This window comes from Athene noctua, chromosome 2, assembly GCF_965140245.1.
Source record: "Athene noctua chromosome 2, bAthNoc1.hap1.1, whole genome shotgun sequence".
Classification (NCBI taxonomy): domain Eukaryota; kingdom Metazoa; phylum Chordata; class Aves; order Strigiformes; family Strigidae; genus Athene; species Athene noctua.
The window spans coordinates 67,271,244-67,293,992 of NC_134038.1; the positions used below are offsets into that span (position 1 = coordinate 67,271,244).

Below are 22,749 nucleotides of genomic sequence, written 5' to 3' on the forward strand. Positions count from 1 at the left end.
TAAGCACGTCCACAGGAAATCCCAGGTGCGCTCATTTATATTGTTATGAGCCAATAAAAGGCACTTAAATCTAGAAAAAAATTCTTGTTCATGTCATATGCTGAATTTAGGTTTTCCTTGTACCTTTCAAAAAAGTTTCTAGAATGAAGAACAAGTATGCAAATATGCAGCCCAAATTGCAAAATGTAAAACCAGGGTGTTAAAAATGAGACCAAGAGAAAGAAAAAAAAAAAAAGGGTATCTCATACCAAAAATATGTAACAAGATTAGAATTACTTCCAGGAAGTATTTACTACACCATTTATTCTAAATTAAACCCAGTAATTGACTATCAAAACAAATTTCATTTTGTTAATTCTGATTTATGACATGCACATGGATTACCTATAAGGGTTGAAAACAAGAAGCTGAAATAGTCCACATCATTCACTGAATTATCCTGCACTTGGCACTTCCAGCCTGCAAAGGATGATCTACACAAAACCAACAGCAGAGAGTTTATTAAAAAAACATGTAATTAAGAATTCACAACCTACCTGCACAATATTATCAGTTAGCATGACTAAATTCTTAATTTTAGCATTCCTGTTTCTAAGTGCTGCTGTTAGAATAGCATTTTAAATAGCTTCTAAACCAGAACTTGCTCTTTTCAAGACAAGTAATATTGAACTTTGTACCCATACATGGGCTTAGGTTGTTGATTAAATTACTGAGATAGCAACTCTTCATATATATCGGTATAACCTTTAGTATAGTGACGACAGCCAACACAGTAAATTAAATCAGTTTTATTCCCCTTATTTGCTAAAAGTCATTATATTATGAAGCTGGGTTGTATTTTTCATTATATCCAATACTTTTAATACAGCTCTTTACATGAACAACAGATCCCATTTAAAAGCAGTCTCAGCATCTATTTTAGAGTAGCTAAAGCTATTAAACACAGAACTAAATTAAAAACTTGCTTTGAGATGTAGAACATAGAAAGGAGCAATATGCAAAGACAGGAGCAAACCCATTATCAAAGCTGCCTGACACTTCCCTTTTTAGGGGCAAAAGAAGTGGAGCACCAGCCTACTTTTGTTTCTCAAATTATCAGCTGTACATGCTCATGGAAACCCAGAGCAGACACCAGTGACCACCAAATGGTCTTGCCTGTGTATTGTCGCAGAAGCAGGAGAAAGCCAGAAGCTGGGAACAAGTACATCTCACACATGCCTTCCTCAAAAGACTGCAGCTCAGACCTACATCACATTATGCAAAACACATATTATTCAAATTTACTTGTGTGCTGCTCTTGGCACTTGCACTGCGGACTATGGATCTTTGCTGTAAGAGATTGCTGCTTTCTGCTCTTACAATCTTGTGAAATTTCAGAGCTACTGAATGCAATTTTCCAAGCCAACTATCTGCCTCAGATCACTTTTTTCCTAATTTCTCTCCACTAACAGCCAAAATGGCTTAGCTCATGGATAACAAAATTCTGGAAAGCTTGTTTTGCAGAAAGTTTTTACAGCTCCACATTTTGGGAGCAAAAATATCAAATTTGGAATACCTTTGTGCCAGGCATATACATTTTGCCACCCCATGAGAATCCATCCACAATATTTCAGCATCCACAAAAATGACAGCTAGAATATGCACGTGTCTGGAGCTACTCAAAAAGGGAAAAAAGGAACCTCAGAATTTATTTAGATTAAAGAAAAAAATCAGGATTTAATCAGATTACCACACAGGACAATTAACGCTGGGGGGGTGTGTGTGTGTGTGTGTGTGTGTGTGCAGGGGAGATTACAAAAAAAAAAAATCACAGCTAGGTGAGAGAGAACAAAGAAAGGCTTTATTAAATAAAGCTCCCACTTCACACTGTATCCTTAATGGTAAATCCTTATTCACAGACATATTTCAGGTGACCTATCGACTCTTCAGTGCAGGCAGCTCTGCACGGTCCCTTCTAGTTCCTAGGAGGCCTTCGGTCCTCTGCTGAGGCCTGGCTCGCTGCTTCCTTTTCTTAACATGTGGGCTCTCGAGTCTCTCCATTCACTTGGCTGCCAACACCGAGTTCTCCAGGGACAAACCCCTTGGCCATGGCCTTGGCGATGGCCCAACGCAGAGGGACCATGAGTCAGACCTGAGATCACTCATACCAAAATAAGCACTGGGGAGCATGAAGATTCAGGAGAATTTAGGACTCACTGGACACAGAAATTCAAACTGTGATGCAATCACTGAGCAAAATGGTGGGAATACAAGGAGGTTGTTGGGAGAGATATATCAGATGACAAGCTGCAAAGGGAATGGGGGAAATGTGAAAATAAAAAAAAAAATCTTGGGCAGGAAGAGTGAAAACATGGAAACATCTTGTGATAAGCCCGAATTCAGGGAGTAGGGACCCGCATGACAAATAAACTATGATAGTATTTTTTCATGCAACAGTTAGCAGATGTGTCGAATTCCTCCCTAAGGCCAGAATTTTACATGAACTCTAGAAAAGACTGAACAAAAGCTCAGATTCACCACAGGCTAGCAAACACAAACTGCAGTAGGTTCAGGAGATCCCTGGACATGAAAAATTATTCTGAAGCTTACAGTTAAATATCTAGAATTTTTTCAAACACTTCAGCAGCTTTGTTTTTCTACCCACATTTGACTATATGCACACTCACAAAACAGGACAAGCATTTTAAGCATCCTAACAGTGTGCCAAGCTAAGTGCCACCAATGTGGACATAAGAGGAAGCAGAGAGAACCACTGCTGTTCTGCCCTGCGAAAACGGAGGCAGTATAAGGTACAAACCCTTGAAGAGCTATTAAATGGTTTTGAGACTCATTTACAAGCAGAGCTACACTGAAACACTCACATGTTAAACCAAGATCCCCAAATTCCGTTGCAGTTTACTCTTTTTGGAAAGTGAAAGCTATTACTTACATAAAAGAAGCCTCAATGTTAAAAGAGCATTAAGGTTAAAAATAATCTAGCATTCAATTTAGAAAGTGATAGAGAAAGTTGCCTGCAATCTTCAGCTTGGCCTCTTTGCGTGTATGCCTTAGAGTATGAAAATATTATGTGTCATTTTATCTAAAAAAACCCAAATCTATGCTTCATTCAAATCATAGATGAATGGATCAATCAGTATTATGCAATGAAGGATAACACAGCCTGACCTGTTCCTACCTTATTTATTGCATCATCTATAATGTGCACAGCATATGAGGCATGAGATGGTTAAAAAAAAAAGAAGAAAGAATTAGCTCACAAATTCAGGTAAATAGGTTTTAGGCATTATACTGGATCACTCTGCTACCTGTATCGCAGAGGTTCTACAAGATGCTAGATACTTTTTTGAAACTGGAGGACAGGAATTCAGTGGTAACACATTTCTCCAGGTATCATCAAACGAGGTATTCATTTACTTTTAGAACAGAAAAAAACCTACATTATTCATAGTGAGGGCTTCTCTCATCCCTTCTTTCTGCTAGTTATTGCTAGCCCTTCAATAGTTCAACAATGAGTAAAAGACTAAGAGAGCAGTAACAGAAGTGGAGTGATACTGCTTCATATATCTTAAAGAGCAGCACATAGACCCATCTGATCTTTACTGCTCCATTTGCACTTAACAGTTGCTTTCAAGATAGAAAACGCTAAGCATTCTGAAAAAACAGTGCCCAGATGTTTCATGCTGTATTCCTAAAGTCAGCAAGTACTTCTAGGTACGTATCTATGTCCATGTGTGTATGTCTACACCCTTCCCTCGCCTAGGTTCCTCATCTGTAAAGTGGGAAAAGTATCACCTCCTCATCTCCTACAGCTGTGAGAATACCTGAGCACCAGACAAAATTCCATGGGCAAGGGGAATCACTTTGTATTATGTCCCACTTGGAAAACAACAGACACAACATGGAGCTTCTACTGAAACAGTGACAATGCATAACATCATGTAAACACTCCTTCAGTGAGCATGATGCACTCAGTACAGAATGTAGGATGGAAAAGTAACATGAGATCATCTAATCAAAGACGAGATAAGGATCTCACAGATAGATCAAAACAAAGTAAGACCAAGACCCATGTCTAACAATAACAAACACAAGCAGAGCAGACTCACAGCATAGAAGTTTGTTTAAATACAAATCTAACAAGGTGTCAATGCCTTGATTACCTTAAAACTCAAATGTCTATATGTAGTTAAAGCTGCTCAATTTTGAGATTTGAGTTATAGTAAATTAGAAAGATAAAGAACACAGAACAAAAGAAATTTAATTCTAGAACATATGTTGATGTACTACACACACTACAAATTATTTTTTAAAAAAATCTTAGTTTAATATATTAAGACTACCATAGATAATTAAGAACTGTATGCACTTTAAAAATATATTTTCAAGATGCTTGTAAATTACACGTTAGACATTTAACTAAAAAAAAAAATTCTCATTTATAGGTGGAAGAGAGGTAATAAGCATATTATAACTGCCCTTTTTTGAATAAATTTTTACTGACAATAGGAACCTGTTATCAAATTGTATATGAGTGAGACCTCTCCAGTCATCTAGTCCAAACCCACATTAACTACGATGAATTACGTGTTGTAATTTCCATAAGGTTATCTGCTCTCCACGAGAGCCTCTCTACTGAGATTTAGAAATGCACCTTTAGGTAACCTGCTCTGCACACCAAATGGTATTAAAAGAAAAGCTGAATCTAATTAACTTAAAAATCACTGCTTCTCTTGCCATTAGCATAGCAAATATTTCTCAGTCACAGTAACCGTGCAATGCATTCTTTTTATCGCTTGCTGCTAACTTTTATTTTAACTCCAGACAGGCCTCACTACTTTTGTTCACACTACTGTTATTTTCAGGTTGGGCTGTATCACACAGTTGCAAAATTGAACAACTGCAGTTTGTGCACAAGTAGTTATTTCTCAACAACACACTATTATCTTTGTGCTGCCTGACCTAACTAGCTACCAGTTGATTTCTGGTTCAGGTTTAAGGTGTTGGTTTTGACTTACACAGTCATAAAGAGTCTTTGGGGAATTTAGAAGTCTCTGGTAGAAGAACTCTGATGAATCTTGCTATAGTCATTTTAGAAATTATCCTTCCACTTGTGCTCCTGTAAAATACACTGCTCAAACTCCAACTCAGACAGCAATGCATCTATCAAGCACAGCAACTTTTGCTTAGAATCTGGGTTGGGTTTTTGATTTTTTGTTGTGTTGTTCAGTAATAGAATTGAAGAAAGCATAAGGACTCAAAACCCCCTGAGTTCAGTCTTCCAAGTATTTTTAAAGTAAAACAAGAAAAAGCAAATGTAAGATTCACAGTTCTTTGGAGGCATTGATACTATCGCCCTTTTATTCAAAAATGCAAGGGTTACGGAACTCAAGAAGTGCAAAATCAAGGGTCTGGGTTTTCTGTTCAAGGAAACTAAAATCTGTTCCTTTCACCTTGCAGGAAAGTGCTTCCACCACCGTAACAGAGAATACTCCAGCACAGGGTGTTCCTGAAGCTCTACAGAACTGTTTAAACATCTGCAACAGACTAACCTGAGAAACCTAACTTAGACTGTGGTAGGTGATCCCGTTTTACATTTGTTTGATCAATCATTGATCACAGATTTAAACCAAGGCGTCCCACAACTGTTTCTTTAATTCTAGGTTAAAATAATTCTAAAAGGAGTTTTCCCCCAGTGTAGGCATGTACTTGTGCTACTGTAAAATATGTTCTTTTAAAACACTAAAAAGCCCTGTGCCAATATTTATCTCAGCTTTGGTACAGTTTATTCCTGTTTAGCTTTAATGAAAAATAATTTCTGTCAAATTGAAATGCAACTGCAATAAAGTATAAATTCAGGTTCCTGTATCAACTTAATCAAACCAGTTTTGTGTTACATTGTTAATGACTATCAGCACTCTCAGTTTCTATACCACCTCCTGAAGAAACAGAACAAGACTGTCACAAACTGTTGAAACAGTTTTAAAAGAAAAAAAATAATAGAATTGAATCTTTGAATACTTCAACCCTATACCCATCTCATCATTCACACCAACTTAGCTTCAGGTAGCACAGGTCCTGAACATAAACTGTGAGAGCAAGTGAAGAATTTTTATCTTCCTTTTCCTCTAACAGGTTATCATATGCATGCAATGGTTTGCTAGTGTGAGTTTTTTGTTTTAACTTTCACTAGGTCTTTTGAAGGATCAAGTGTTTCCATTTGAAGATGTGGCAAAATACAACAAACATCTTCAAGGAATTACCAAGGATTTGGGGAAAACTATGAACCCTATCTTAAGAAAACAACAATTTGAGTTATGCATTGTTAAAAGTAAGCCTGTCAGCTACTCACTTGTTCTATGGTTGCAAAGGCTGTCTGAAGAAAAGAACTGCTTCCACATTATAAGTGAGAGCACAAATCAGAAGAAATATTCACTAATGAGCAAATGTTTTTTACTGACTGGTGCAATTGTAAGTGCAGCAACATAATTCTTTTCCCCTTGGTTAGGAATATCAAACTACAAACACACACCTGGGGACAAATTTAGAGGGCCATGCCCTTAATCACAAGCTTAGCCTTCTCCTTCTCTCAAGACCTAGACCTTTACATAGCAAGGAAGAAGAAATTTGCTGACCAGATGTGGATGAAGGAATGAACCGTAACCCACGCCAGGATCTGATTCTCAAGAACTATGGATCCTTTCTGATCCTGCAGCAAGGAAAACAGATCTATCTTTTACCCTTCATTCTCACTGGCACCTGAGATGCCTTAAGCATTTTTGTTACCATTTTAATACTTCTTCCTTCATTTTTGTTTCCAAATTGAGGAGTGTGAAAATACAGCCAGAAAAAGCACTTCACAGTGGACACACACTATTGTTACATTTTCCTTAGCAACCCACTTATCATTACTATACCTTCCTATACATGTATGCTTTTTGACTTACTCTCCTGGGTGTATTGAGTTGACTTTCCATTTTATCATTTGTAATGACTCAAAAGTGTGTGGGGGGTGTGTTTGGGTGTTTTTTGTTTTGTTGTTTTTTTTAATAAGAGCTTATTTTTAGTAAAATTTTTATTTTATGTCTTCCTTTTTTTAAAAAAAATATACTGTTCTGAAATCTTTTCTACACTTCATTTGTATGAGAATTACTATATTCAATTGCTCTATCAGTGTTGTAATTCACAATAATTGGTTGCAATATACTATCCAGGTTCTCTCCAGCTTGCAAATACTTTGAGAATATAATGTTTTTCTTTTTCTTGTCTACAGTACTGCATTCAATAAGTCTTTATTGAAAGTAGTATACAGGCTCTTTGTTACTTACTTTTTGTATTCTCACTGAATTCTGAAAGATACACTGTCAAAGGCTGCAGATCACATAACTAGGATGACTAAATAAAAGTAGTATTTACTTAGAAAGGAAACATATATAGAAAACTTTAAACTCTATTATGATCCTAAACCATTTCTGGGTCACATATTTGGAAAGACAAAATTTTACACCTTACACCAAACACGTTAAAACGTCCATCTCAGTTCTTTCTAAACACCAGATAACTGAAAATAGTAGGAATCAACAAGCATGCCTGGCTGCTTGATAAAGATGGCAGCTGAGCTCCCTCATTACTGTCTGGAAAGCAACAGAATATTTTAAAGGCACTACCTCTTAAGGGAAGAGTCCATTTACAGCTATGGCAAGCAGAACGCAAGTTACCCCCAGAGTTATCTCAAACCTGTGAAGCCTAGGAACTGCCACACAATTTATGTCTCACTGGGAGAGAGCTCTCAACTTTTATTTATATGGTTCTCACCCTTCTCGTTTTCAACAGCAACAGAAACAACAACTCTTTGCGAGACCCCAGCAGGGAAAGAGCCCCACACGAATAAGAATGGCTGTTTGAAGCCATTGGAGATCTCATTGATGGACATTCTACTTCAAGAGAGAAATGCCATAAATTAACTCCCATTGTTTTTTATCTAGACAGTGAAATATTATCTGTCCAATTCTTTATTACAGTGAAATAATTTCCAGACACACGGTTCCAATGGATAAAAAGTTCTTAAAAAAATCATAACTATTAAGGCACATATATAAATTGAATTTATATAATTATGCTGAATAAAGGCACGTAAAGAAATTGCATTTATGTAATTACACCAAATAGGTTTTCCTTATTTTTACCTCAAGACATGTTAAGAGGAGACAGAGAACTTTTCCCATAAAGTCAGCAATCTAATTTCCTATGTTATATATTTGATCACAATCTCATAACCTGTGTTTCTTAATCCATATTTCATAGCATAGAATACATCACAGTAAATACTCAGATTATATATTAATCATTTTAAGAATCCTACCTTCTACAAAAAGGAAGGAGAAAAATGTGTTTGCAAGAACATCTGCCATTCAATCACCCCAAAGTCACTAAAAGTAGCAAACAAAAACACTAAGCCTAACAAATGGTGACAAACGGTGTTCCTCTGCAACTGTTATGGTACAGATTTTGGTTATGTAAACAGCAGACCTCCTTTCTATCAGACAAACAAGACAATCTACCATATACAAGAAGGTGAGTTTACAACATTTAATACATTTCCATATTTGACAGAAAGATTTGCCCCAAAGCCAGTCTTCCAAAGAAGTATTCATAATATAAGCATATGTTTCACTAGTCCTTTAAAAATTCTGAATAGCCCATCTGACCCACAAACGTAGAAAGCAGGCATAAAAGGATTACTCCAAAAATTCTTTCCAGCTCTACCAATAACACTGCTAAAGTTTATGACCTTAGTCCTTACTACACCATCAATAATTAATACATTTCTTCACTTCCTGGAGAGAGTTGTCTACTTGTCCATACCCATATCCTCACGGAATCAATCAGAACTCCACCACCAAGTTGAAGCTAACACTGGAATTTCAAACCAAAGGTCCAATCATGCCAAACATTACACGTTTCCACCCAACACTTAGAGCCTTCATCTTTAATTAGCAGAGAACTACTATTTATTTACCAGTTATTTCAATAAATCATTAAAAATAAACAGTGTCATTAATTCTTTTAGAAATGTGGCACGCTGCATCAAGACAAATGGTTCCTCTCAATATATCCAAGAACCATCTAAAGACCACAGAAAAATCTATCCAGTAGATACAATGCAGAGTCCTTCTACCATACTTCCTACAACTTTCCCTCTGTCTCTGTAAACTTAAGCACACTGGAGGCTTCAATCAAAAGGTCAGCTGGAGGAACTCCTTTTCTCCTAAGAAGTTGCTACCTCTCATTTCTCTCAGTCTGAAGTCACAGATTGTTCATTCACATTGCTCCACAACTTTCTTCACCTGTTTGTGTATGAACAGGAGTGGAAAGAACTATCTATACCCCAATACCCTGGTACGCTTCCATCCCTCTGAACCCTACCTGCTTAGATTTATTGAAGTTACTTACATCTCAAGTCCCATACAATAGGTACAAGGCAGACACCGGAGGAGAACTGCAGGGAAATTAAGCCAAGGCAACACCTACTGTCCCTCAGTTTCACCTGAAACTCACCAGCTGTAGCTAACCCAGTGACCCAGACAGCAGCAACATCTGTTCCTTCTCACAGACATCAACCAGTCTAAATCTGAACATGTTCATACCAGTATGCAGAATGGGGTGGCTGCATTTCAGCTTTCTTTTCAGAACAGTCCTCGGCCTATGTTAACTGGTAAAGCTTTAGTGAATATAGACCAAAAGCATGACAGGAACCAGCCTAATAATTTAACAGTATACCACTGTCCTAGGCTCAGAAATCTTCCCATTATATACAGAAATACTGTCAACATCATCTTCATTCTCAGCACACAGAGCCCACTGTGCCTCCCTTAATGGGCTCCTGCAGCCCATCTGGCTATTCATTTCACCATTGCAAAAATTAAGTAGAACTACCAAATGTCTTCAAAATTAATTTCTGATCAATAAGAATTTCTGAAAGTTAAGATGCAATAATTATAATTTCACGTTACCACCTGATAACATCACAGGGCTGTGGTTTAGGCCACCTGGATACCATAACTACCTACTTTTATAGTTTACACACACACAAAAAAAGCTGTGAGTTCCTTGAGTTTATAATGATTGTTCTGGGAGTAACAGTAAGTCTTATTATCATCCATATGTACCCTCATCAAATCCACTTTTAACGTAGCTTTTCCCTGGCAAGTATACATGGGTATGTATGTGCATTCTCACGCATGTAAATGTACATGCTCTGTCAGTCAAGAATAATGCGAAAATAAAGGCTTTTAAAGAAATTAAGAACAATTATCAAATACAACAGTGAGCTTCTGACGCTCCTGAATGCAATCTATTTAAAGCATGACAGATAAGCAGGTGGCATAGAAGAAAATAAATTTACAAAAACTCCCCCCTCACCAAACAAAACATGAATGTACTGGAAGAAAAACAGTGCCATCTACTGACAACATCTGTTTAACTCATAAATGATGTCTCCCCATGGCCTGATTTTGTATCAGTTTCTCTACGCAAAACTATCATAATCTAAAACTACAGAGAGCATCCCTTGAACCAGACTGTGGCACAGAACTGTGAAATCATACATTTTGTTATAGTACTATTAGTTTCAAAAAATTGCACGTTTAACTCCAAGCACCACAAGAGCTGTAAATGATTACCAGAAGTTATCTAGTCCTTTTACTTCCTTTGAGACTTTACATCTGCCATCCATGATATACTTTGGGCCAACCTGATTTTAAGTATCTCCAGTGAAGTATATTTATACCCTCTTCCTACACAGCCTATTCTAGTATGTATCTCTGCTTTTAGAAAATTTTGCTAGCACTCAAACCAAACGTTTTTCTGACGTTTAAGGTCTGTATTTCTAATCCTGCTAAAACTGTGTTCTCCCATTCCTTTTCAACAGCCTTTTACACATGGCTCCCCCTCATTCCCAGCCTTATTTGCCTAACAATGCCAATTTGTCAGTCATTCCCCATTATCACAATTTACAGACTATCGTTCTTTGTCTGGTGTCCTTTAAACTCAAACCAGTTTGCCCATACCGTTATCTAAAAGCAAGCCACAAAACTGGACACATTAATCCAGCTTGGCTTCTCTGATAAGAGATGCAAAATTAGTCCACGTACCCTGTGTTCAATGACAGCTTATGAAGCTCATGAAGTCCAGCTAAGGTTTGTATCTAGTAAACCTACTACTGTTTCCTTAACTGTACAACTTCTTTTTCAAGGAAAAAGATGTATCAGACTCTTCTGTTCTTAAGAAGTTAACATTATTGTTACTTATCTCCCTATCTTTGCATGCTTAAGTTGTCAAAGCAACTTTTTTTTTTTTTGGACACTATCCTCAGTCGCCATGATCATCTCTGACATCACCTTGTTTCTCAAATTCTTTAAGGCATCCTAGGATGAAGTTTTTAGCATGGAAGAAGTCTATGGTCACAATGAAAAAAAAAATTAATTTTTGACACAACAGATTTCACCTATATATTAAGAAGTTGAGCCACAGCTAAAAAATGTGTCATCAATAAGCCCTTTAAAATTGTGCAAGTTCAGTTGGCTATATAGGTAAGAATGTATTTTCATTACTGTTGCATCCACTTTGTCTATAAAAGACTTGTTTTAATTCCTCCAAAGACTTGCATTATTTTCAGATCTGTTTCTTAAGAAAACTGATCAAACCTCTGTTTTTAATATTGATTCCTACCCATGAAGTGGGAACAGCCTCATCAAACAACCCTCAAGAGTAGTATCTCTTTTTCAAGCTTCATGAGAACCTGCAGTCTTCCAGAAAGGAGGACTGTTAGGGCTTATCAATACAAGGAACTGCGCTAGTATCACTACATTTAGTACATTATTTTTCATCTAGTTATTTTAGACTGACTTCTTGGGTAGGTAACGCACAATCTTCGAATCCAACTTAGTTTAAAATATGTTCCAAATGCTATAAATGAAAACCAAATTACTTTCTTTGCATTTCTGAAAAATGAGATGTTGCTTCTCCTCCCAGCAAGCCTTCTGATCACTTCAATGGAGGAACAGCAGCCTCCCTCCCTGACTTCAGAGGCAAACTTACTCTCTTCCAAGCCAGGTTAAAATCAAAAATAGTGGATAATTTCTAACAAAACTCTTGCCTAGCAGCTATGATTTGGCTGTTTAATGTGACAATTACAGGAAAAGTGAGTTTCATCAATTTTAAAGAAAGCAGAACATGAAAATACACTTTTCCAAGGAAAACAACAGCCACTGGTGATGACATTCTGGGCAGAGCGTGCTCAATGCCTTACAGGTAGTTGATACAATTTCATTATCAAGCACTGGAGAAGTCCAGTCAGTGTAAAGTCAGAGTCGAAGTGAAAGGAGCGAAGTTTGATGGAAGCATTAACTTTCCTCATGCTGCCAGTTTTTGCAGGCTACATGACCTTTATTGTGGAAACCAGTGAAAGAGTGAAATGCCCACACTTGGGGTTTTTTTGGGTTGTGCTTTTTTGAGGTTTTTTTTTGTTTGTTTGTTTGGTTTGATTTTTTTTTCCTTTTCTCCCCTCTTAGGGCACAGTAACCCGCGCGTTGCCCGCCGTACCTCATGTGCAGTATCCCGATGAGGGTGGCGGCCAGCTCGGCGGACATCCTGCCCATGATGCAGCAGCGGCTGAGGCGGGCGAGCAGGGGCGCGGGCAGGCAGGGCAGGAAGTACACCAGCTGCACCAGCCGCCGCTGGGCCTCCGCCGGCAGCAGCACCAGGGTGCCATCTAGCGGGTCTGACGGCACACGGGCGGGGTCACCACGCGAGAACACACCGGCGGCCGAAGCGCCACCCCCACCCCCACCCCGGCCCCGCGCCCCCCCCCCCCCCGCGGCGGCCGCCGAACAAGCGGGCAGCCCCAGCACCCCCCGGGAGTCCTGCAGGGCCCCGCTCTAACTGCCCCTATGGAGCTGAGAGACAGAGGGCAACTGGGAAAAAGAGGGGGGGAAGAAAAGGAAAGGGGGGGAACACACAGAAAGGAAGGGAAATGGAGGGGGACACGACCCACAGAAGGAAAGGGGTGGGGGGGGACACGACCCACAAAAGGAAAAGGGAGGGGGGTGACACGAGGACAACACACAACACAAAAGAAAGGGGACACACACAAAAAAAAAGCAATACAAAGTGGATTTAACAAACAGCAAAGCTTCTAGTCTGTCTATCGGATTAAATTCCTGTTAACTTGAACTAAAGATTTTAATCTTTTCACTAGCCTTTAGGAAAGGACACACACAGTTCATTTTAACCTTCATTATATGGGACTCAACCAATCTCCACCCCTACCCCCCAAGTGACGGGCAAAATTCATTACACTGTAGCGTAAAAGTCTTACCATAAATCCGAGCAGCAGTGGCTTGTAAACTTTGTAATAATTCCTTGTTGGAACGAGAAGCAGCAGAATGAATGATATCAATCAGCTGATTGGAAAGCTCAGGGTTTCTCAAGCCAAGCAGAGCAAGTTGCTGAGGTAAACCAGCCAACCAACGAGACAAAACTTTACTTCGACTTCTACAGAAAGAGGGAAAATTAGTTGGGGGGGGACCAACAAACACTACAAACTTCCTCTTTCTGGTCTTGACTAAGTTGCTTTAATATCAGGCACAATTAAATTACAATAAACTGCAATACTGTGATTTGCTGAGACTATTTCACCAAAAGACCTGAGCACACTGATGTACTACTGCAGTTACATCAGAATTATTTATTTGATCTACAGGTTCCGCACTGCATATTTTCAACTCTTTTAGAAAGTATTTGTGTGGACAGATCATAAGCTGGCAAAGTTACATTTCCATTTATCAGTAGTTTTATCAGTTTGTATTTAATGAGTTATGAGTCAAGCTACAAAGCCATGAGACTACTACACCCTCAATACCGCCAAACCCCCCAATCAAGCTACTACTCCTTACACTGAACTTTCAAATTCAGTTCTACCTTTGCTGATGTCTTGCTTGTCAATTCAGATACCTCTTGGAGCAGAAAAAAAACTAGAACTGGTCAAACACAGCACTAACAACCTTATTAATAACGTATGTTGTGTCAGACACTCTTCCGCTGTCCATGCAGCCATTCGTCACAGGCGCCTGTCATGCTGGTAAGGCATGATTTGTTCTTACACACCTACTAGCTTGGTTCCTGATTACCTGCTTGTCCTTTATGTGTTCACGTATGAATTCCAAGCAAAGGACTGCCTGATTTTTCCAGGGACCAAACCAAGGCTCATCATTCCCCTAGATTCTCCTCAAGATGGGTTAATAAACAGCCTTTTCCAGTCATGCAGAACCTCCCGCAGTCATCATGGTTTTTCATGGGTGACAATGACCTCACTTTCATGAGATAACTTTTCAGCACCCTCAGGTACATCCCTGCCTATCTATCTGGCCCCTGGATTTCACTACATTCAGCTGATGTGATTCTCCACTTGCCAAATTTAAGGAGGCTTTTTACATAAGATCTTGCCTGTTCTGCTGGAATGTCTAGCTTTCTACTGACTCTACCCAGAGCCTCAAACAAGCACGACTGAGGTGTTTTGGCCAATTCAAACCTGAGTGGAAGGAATCTATAGCTTAGGTTGCCCCTGCAGATCTTACAATCTGGGCTTTCTTGAGCATAAAAAACTACAAGTGAAGTCAACTGAATAACATATCAAATAATCTTGCTCATAGATTACAATGCTTCCATGTATCTTCTGCTACAGCTGAGTATCTTTAAAAGTTACACTTTCTTTTTTCCCCACCACCTTAGTACACAGGCAACATATAGAAGGAGAAAGATCAGTCACAGGATTACGGTTTGCAACTGCTTGGTTGAACTTTAAATTTTAAAAAAGTCTGTCAGTCACCAAGTGCACCGATTTTTGTTTTGTACAAATACACCTCTTGCAGCTCCTACCGTACCCTCAGGTAATCCAGTTATTTTGGTTTATATCTCATTTCCTCTGCTCAGGTAATGCTTCTGAACTACATGCCACCAGAAAGTTTCTATTGGCAACGCTCCTGCTTTGTGTGACTGTCACGAATGATAACATGAAGTTTAGCTTCAAGAGAGCTCTGGGGAACTCTCTAGGCAGTCTCCCTCCAGTTTTACCACTCCTGCTGTTGTCACCTATGTACTGTATCCCACTGTACACACTCCTATACTTTTAAGTGAGATGCCATCTTTTATACCACATCCAGATTGCATTACCTGCCTTTTAAAGGTAATAGTCAAAGTTCTTACTATCTGTATTTTCACACACCAGTTCTCTCAAGTCTCTGGAATAAAATTTACCTAATCCTCCTCTTTTGCATTCGTTTGACAGCACTGAACTCACTTTTGTTTACAGCACTGGTGTTTTCATATCTGAGGACTCTGACCATCCCTTGTGTTTGACATGAATTACAATAATCTTTATTGAAAAATGTGACAAATTATTATTTATATTGAAGGACAAGCTGAATTCACCCTCATTTCAGACCCACTTCTTCCCTTATCCTATAGTATGATAGTTAAGAAGCTTTTGCTATTTTCATGTCCTATAAAAAAAAAAAAAAGATATTCAACCTGACATTTAGGAATTGCTATTTCTAAACACACTCATCAGAAAAAACAAGAATGAAAACAGTTGGCTTATCAATTCCTTTCTTCTCATTCCCTGTTAGTGCTGTTTACCATAAACATCCCCTAAAAGCTGGTGAGGAAACAGCAATAAAAAACTTGCACAAGCATAAGACAAATCTTCATTTGTACTTATGATTTGATTCTCCAGACCTCCTTCAACATTCCAATTAATTGGCCTGCTCATACCAAGAAACTTCAACTAATTGGGTTTTTTCTCTCCCTTAAACGTCTTTGATGCTGAGTTGTAAAACTTGACAACCTCCGTTACAGATCTGCTTTTATTTATCCACTCTAGCTCAAGCTAAAACAATCTTACAGACTAATCCTATCTTTTGTTGGCTACAATTTCTATGACACTCTAACTTATAAAATCAAGTATCATTTATAAACCAAAAGTATTTAATCAGATTACTACTAAAGTGATGACTGCATCAAAGAAGCTGCTGAGTATAAATCAAGTTCAAAGTAGGTCTCTGAAGCTGTCAACAAGAGTAGCATAACAATGACAAAAATCATCTGGCAAAATTCCTCACCAAAACCTTTTTTAAGGAAACCAAGTACCCATGGCATAAGAGAGAAGGGTCTTGCATAGAGAGGTTGTGTTAACAGTAGGAAGAGTCTGCAGAATATAGAACTGAAGCGGGTGAATTGGAAGTAGGCTCAGTAGAGGTCTCAAATCACTTGACATGCAAATGGTGGATGGGAATAAAATGTTTGCTTTCTCTTCCCACAGAAGTGGGTGCTGGAATCAAATGAAACTAAAAGGAGCCAGGATCAAAGAAATCAGAAGAAAGTTGGTTGTCAGACAGCTGACCATTGTCACTCCTCACCAGAGGATACTGCTGTTGCTCTTGCTTTAGACTGTTCCAAGGAATGACCATGAAAGTGCATGAAAGAGACATCCACTGAATGACACTAAACACACAGAAGCTCTGTGCACTGGGGAAGTACAGGCTCAAATGTCTGGAAGCTTAGAGTACTACGGAAAAGTAATTCTTGCCTTCTTCCTATAGCATCTCACATAGGTCAGTGCTGAAGGGAGGCTGCAAGGCTAAATAGCCTTTTAAGTGTCTACTAGTATATATATATGCATATACACACACGCTGTATATCCATATATACACACAATGAGTGTGCATGTAGCGATTAGGGGTGAAGAAAACTAACATCAAGACCAAAATATTAATTATGAACCTTGTAATAAATCAATCAAGTTTTCTTTCACAGGGCAATAGGCCAAAAGCTCCTACCCTGGATCAGATCCACCTAAAAAATAAACAACTTCACTTAAATGTCCTTGGAAAATGTTCCAGCATGAATTCTGCTCCTCTTAGACTGCTCTTAACAAACTCCTGAGGAAAAAAAAAAAAAAACAAACAACAAAAGCAAAACCAAAAACCACCACTAAAAAAATGAGGAAACCACTCACAAGAGCACTGAAGAAGCTATGACGTCAAACAGTGGAATAACATGAATGTTACCCAGAATCTACTGCACAGTCCACATCTTGAAGAAATGAAAAAACCCACTGTTTCTGAAAGAAATGGATCCGTACAGTGCACAAATGTTAAAATGCATTGTCTGACATAAGTGCACTTACCGATTTTGCAAAGAATTTTTGAGATTTGACTCTTCTGTTAACAAAAAAGGCACAATTCCATGTATAGAAGACGAAGAGGAACTGCAGGAAAAGTACTGCTATTTATGATTTCAAAAGATAGAAAGTTAAAGCTTTCTAGATATTTAGGTGATCACATGAAACTGGATGAGATGCTCAAGACTTCCAGGAAGTACAGAAAACAGTGGTTATGTAACCTTGGGGAAAGTATGAAAAAAGATCTCTCAGTCACCCCAGGTGAAAAGAGGGGAAAAATGGGATATTTCTAAGCCTTCTTCCTGTCTGTCTTTCAAGTTCCCTATACTTTTTATAATGTTCATAGGGTAGTGCTAGGTATTTCTGGCTGTAGATCTAATTACATGTACTCAGGCATTACCACAACATAAGATTTAACAAAGCAAAGGAGTTGCAGAAGAGAATTTCCCTAAAGCTTGACTCTGCTAGTGAATACCAGTACTACAGAAACAGGTATCATCGATATGATCTTATGTCCCTTTGCAGTTCTCAAATGAGGTAGGATTGATGCAGTCTGTGTTTAGGGATTTTATGTAGCTGGAACCAGATGACTTGGATGAAAAATACCTTCTGGAAAAGTTAAAACCTGGAGACGATTTGGACAAATCTTATGATGAAAAAGCATAATAACAGCAATACAGAGAATGTCCTCCTACTTGAAGCAAGTCAGGTTTCTAATAGATGCATGAAACTGGGAACCCAAGAGGACAAGAGCATTTTCTTAAATCTAGTCTCTTTTGAACAACACACCCAAAACAACAAAAGAATACTTTTCTTAAAGAAACAGCCAGTAACAATGAGCTTGCAGAAGCGTACTTCAAGTTAAATTTTAAATCATGAAGATACATCCAGTACTTACGCTAAGAAAAAGAGACAGCTAAACTAATACATATCTCAATCTCACAGAGAACCTCCAACTTTCAAATTGCAGCAACACAGTGCCGAAAGATTCAGAATGAAGTCTTATAACATGCACATACAAATTTAGTATTCTAACTTCTGAAATAAATACACTATGCTGAAATTAAAAAGAACATGCAAATAGGTTTTTACCTGATTCTTTGAGTCCTCAAATCTTCTTTTTGGTAAACTCTGCTAAAAAATTTCAAAAGCAACGTACGAACCGGAAAGAGGAGATTCCTTTGCTGGTATAGCGTATATACTGCTTTTATCAAGGGTTCTGTTGCCACTAGAAAGAAAATATATGAAAATCTGAAGTAGTGCTTCTTCATTTTCAGATTTTATACATACAGACATACACAGAAGAGCTATAATCTGTATCTGCAACTATCTACATTTAACTCCAGGTGGAGTGGAAGTACCAAAATGTTTTAAAACAACTACTGGATAGACTTCTAAACCATTGAAACACCTTCTTCTATAGCTGGTGACACAGCCACACAAAAGAACAGAAACAACATGCAAGTGAAAACTTCAGAATTTCTTGATGACACAGGTTGCAAGGTAGCTGAGAACCAATGAACTCCTGCTTTCCACAGCTATCTTCCACATCCTTTTCCTCTAATGCAGCAATTTCACACCATCTTCTCCTTTATTCCTCACCTATGCTCTTCCCCGAACCTCACTGTCACAGTGCCTTCAATTCTCTCCATACTATTCCTTTCTCCCTGCCATATATACCAGCCTTGTCAGCTCTCCATGTCTTTGAACCAGCTGGTTCCAAATCACATTCGCTAATTAACCAGAAAAATACATACTTCAGGATGCCACTGGCAAGTCACTGCAAAGACAACTGCTAAACTTCAGTGCAACTTTCCTTCTCTGAAGCTCTGCATTACCACCAGACATAAAACAATGTAGGAAAGTTCTATTCTTACGACTAAAACCAGCCCAGCAAGTGCAGAAGTCAAAGCAGACTGAGAAGCAAGACCATTTTCTTTGGAAACCAGATTAAACCACTGGATGCAGAAATTAACAAAGCATGGAAAAGTATCTGAATTCAGGCAGGACAGGCCTGGAAAGAATGGGGAAGCATCTGAAAACTTAAAGAGATATATGAAGGATATGAGACCTGACTGACTTTGTCTCAGAAGAGCTTGGATCCCAATGAATTCACTGCTGTCAAGACACACTTAAAATTAGCGGCAATCACGCCATTATCTTCATAAAGCAAGACTCTGAAACCTTTGTCTTTCCATGCAGGCGTACAGAGCAGTCTTAGTAAGTTATTCATTCAAAAACAGATACAAATTTTGTGTTTCACACTGACCACAACTACTTCTGCCCGCAGACACAAGAATGCGCCATACTAAAAATTATTCCAGATCCAGTCAGGGCCTGGTCTGCGTTAATAAAACGCTTACCAAGGAACATATTTAACTTACTGTATAGGGATTCTCAAGAAGACATGCTATATATAAAAAGCACATGAAATGGCATGGTCATACTCAAGCATAGTGCAAAGAGCCATTTAGATGTTGAAGTCTAACATATATGTAAACTGAAAAATCCATCAAATATTAGAATGGATTTTAATTAAGATAATTAAATTCTTTTCATTGCATCAGGCACATAAATTTATTCAATTCACATACTCTTCAGGTGAAGATTCATCTTGGACAGCATTTCTTAAACAGAACACTGGCTTATTCTTAACTGAGTAACAATTATACCTTTATGTAGTTTTTAGTTAATGAACTCTAAAATGAACAAATATAATAAGAAATAAATATTCTAAGTGTGTAGAATGTTCAGCCACCTTCCAGTAACACTCTATGACACATTTAGTAAAGCAGGTCCTACTATTTGAATTGCTCCATATGAACAGGACAAGTTTAAAAACAGAAGCAATGTAAAAAAGGTATTCTTAAAAAGTAGTAGTTAAAAGGTCCACATTATACAGACTTCCAAAACGCAGCCAAAGTCCTCGTTAACATACTTCAGTTTTAATTGGCACACAGCAAACTTCCTTCTGAACTGAGTGTGCTCTCTTCATTACTTGAGGAAAATTTATTGAAAATACAACTAGGAGGCAAGCTGCTCCTAAAGTCATTACCTGAGAGATTTAAAAAAGTAGCAGACGTCCTAATTACAGAAAACAGATCCAGAGTTTGATCTTAAACAATGGAGAGAAATCTTCAGACATCACAGCTCAAAGCTCTTCTAGACTTCCACAGAAAGAGATGGATGTGTGTATTTTACCCCAGCATAAACAGCTACTCAAAACTGGCAACCCTGAAAAATGTGACTGCAAAGATACCACCATCTTTCTGTGACATGATGCATGGGAGGTTGACTATGGTTTTATTTAACCTCTCATTAGTTCTTTGTTTTTTCTAACTAAATTTACCCTCTTTTAATTTTCAGTGTGTTAAAAAAGAAGTTCATTTTTTCTTTTGCATTGTCTTCTAAAGATGACATACCCTTCCAAACCTTTAATCTCCATGTCAGATAGGTTTTAGATAAATCAGTTATATTTTTGGTATGTACCATCTTTCACAGTATTATCTGACACAATACAATTCAGAACTTCTAGAGCACCATCAAAAGAAAGAAAAATACCAAGGAAGGAAGTTTTTCTTGTTCCACAGAATCACATAATGGCTGAGGTGGGAACAGACCTCTGGAGGTTGGATGTGAAAAGTGTGCATCTCCTGTACTTCAGTTTGTGCCCACTGCCTCTGGTCCTGTTACTGGGCACCACTGCAAAGAGCCTGGCTCCATCTTCTTTGCACCCTCTCTTCAGGTATTTATACACATTGATGAGATCCAACCCGAGCCTTCTGTTCTCCAGGCCAAACAGTCCCAGTTCTCTGAGTCTTTCCTCATAGGAGAGATGCTCCAGTGCCTTCATCACCTTCATGGCCCTTCACTGGACTCTCCAGCATGTCCATGTCTCTCTTGTTTTGGGGAGCCCAAAACGGGACACAATACTCCAGGCGTGGCCTCACCAGTGCAGAACAGAGGGGAAGGACCACCTCCCTCAAGCTGCCATCAACACTCCTCCTCAAGCAGCCAGGACACTACTGGCCTGCCTTTGCCACAAGGGCTCACTGCCAGCTCCACTGGGATCCCCTGGCCCTTTTCTGCCAAGCTGCTTTCCAGCTGATCAGCCCCCCAGGATGTAAAGGTGCACAGGTTTGTTCTTCCCCAGGTGCAGGATGTCACACTTCTCCTTGTTGAACCATCAACCCATTTCTCCAGAGTGTTACGGTTGTACTTCCTCTACAGCTAGCAAATGAATTACAATCTGACATCTAGTCAGGCTTTTAGTACTGCACAAGGATTATCCTGAAGCGACAAGGTAAAACGTCCACAAACACATACAGATTCATGAGGTAAACCGTTTCCTACTTGCAGTGAAATTCCTAAACCTTTACAAGATCAGCAGACAAGAGCCATACATATTAATCCTTCACAATTTAATTTAAACTTTTTAGATCTCATTTATTTTCTGCACTCTTGAGGAAAATCATTGCACTAAAATGACCACTTTGGTTAGAAAAACACCGACCATTATCTACTATCGGGTAAAAGTTTGGTAGACAGAGGAAAAAAATCAATGTTGCAATAAAAGGAAAAGCATGAAGTATCTGATTTAACAGTCTAACAATAGTTAGGAAACTACTTTCCTAAGTAGCAACTCTTCTGCTTTAGCTCAGCCAATGAAACAGGCACATCTCTGACTTTGGACTATTATTTGCCTTCAACAGTAAGATAAATCTGGAGTACAGATAGGAATGATTAATTATTACTTTTGTCACCAGGGACATAGGAATAGACAGATTGCCAATTAAAATGGATTTGGAAGGAGAAAACACTAATATATAAAATTATATATATCTATAACAACATGTTAGTGTTATGCCAAAATATATTTAAGGGGCAGTGGATATTTTTTCATCTTACAACACTAACAATGAAACCTGCTGCTAATGGTAAAGCATTTTCTATGAACTCAGCTGAGTGGTTGGGGAATTAACTTCTACAAGACTGGTAAGACAGAATAGACTCCCGCCACCTTTAGATTTACTGAAAAAAATCTTCTTTAAAAAGACCTACGTCAATCACTTAATAGACACGTCGACCAAGGTCTCACCTGGAACACAACCAAATAGTACTTGAAAGAGAAAAAAAAAGCCAAGCCAAAACAGTGACTTGTAGGACCAGTACAGAACTGGAAATATCTTTTCTCTTGAAAAAGGATTCAAATCAAACACCTTGGAAAATACTCTATAGCAGCTTCAATCAGAACTATCTTGGCATTTCATGTCATCAAAGAACTAGCATGGTCATCCAACAGTACTCAAGGGACTTTAGGAGCTAAAATTAATGATTTTAAATAAGGACTGGAATATTAAAGTATCATGAACCTCTACATCCTGTTTGTTTGGTTTTTTTTTTTTCAATGAGGAAAACTCATCTTCCCATTTATAAGAATATCTTAAGGAGTAAAAACAGTAAAGAGGTACACAAATATATTAATACTTTGCATACCAACAGTGTGAATCCAA

General features: G+C 38.4%; 1 protein-coding gene across 1 annotated transcript in view; it reads right to left on the reverse strand.

The window, feature by feature from the left end:
- The window catches only part of TEX10 (testis expressed 10), a 59,534-nt gene that overhangs the window by 20,141 nt on the left and 16,644 nt on the right, over positions 1 to 22,749 (reverse strand). The window contains exons 8-11 of the mRNA XM_074899352.1: positions 18,329 to 18,464; positions 13,376 to 13,551; positions 12,601 to 12,778; positions 385 to 473 (exon numbers count right to left, since the gene is read on the reverse strand). Of these exons, the coding sequence (XP_074755453.1) occupies positions 385 to 473; positions 12,601 to 12,778; positions 13,376 to 13,551; positions 18,329 to 18,464 (579 nt within the window). The remainder of the gene's footprint in view (positions 1 to 384; positions 474 to 12,600; positions 12,779 to 13,375; positions 13,552 to 18,328; positions 18,465 to 22,749) is intronic.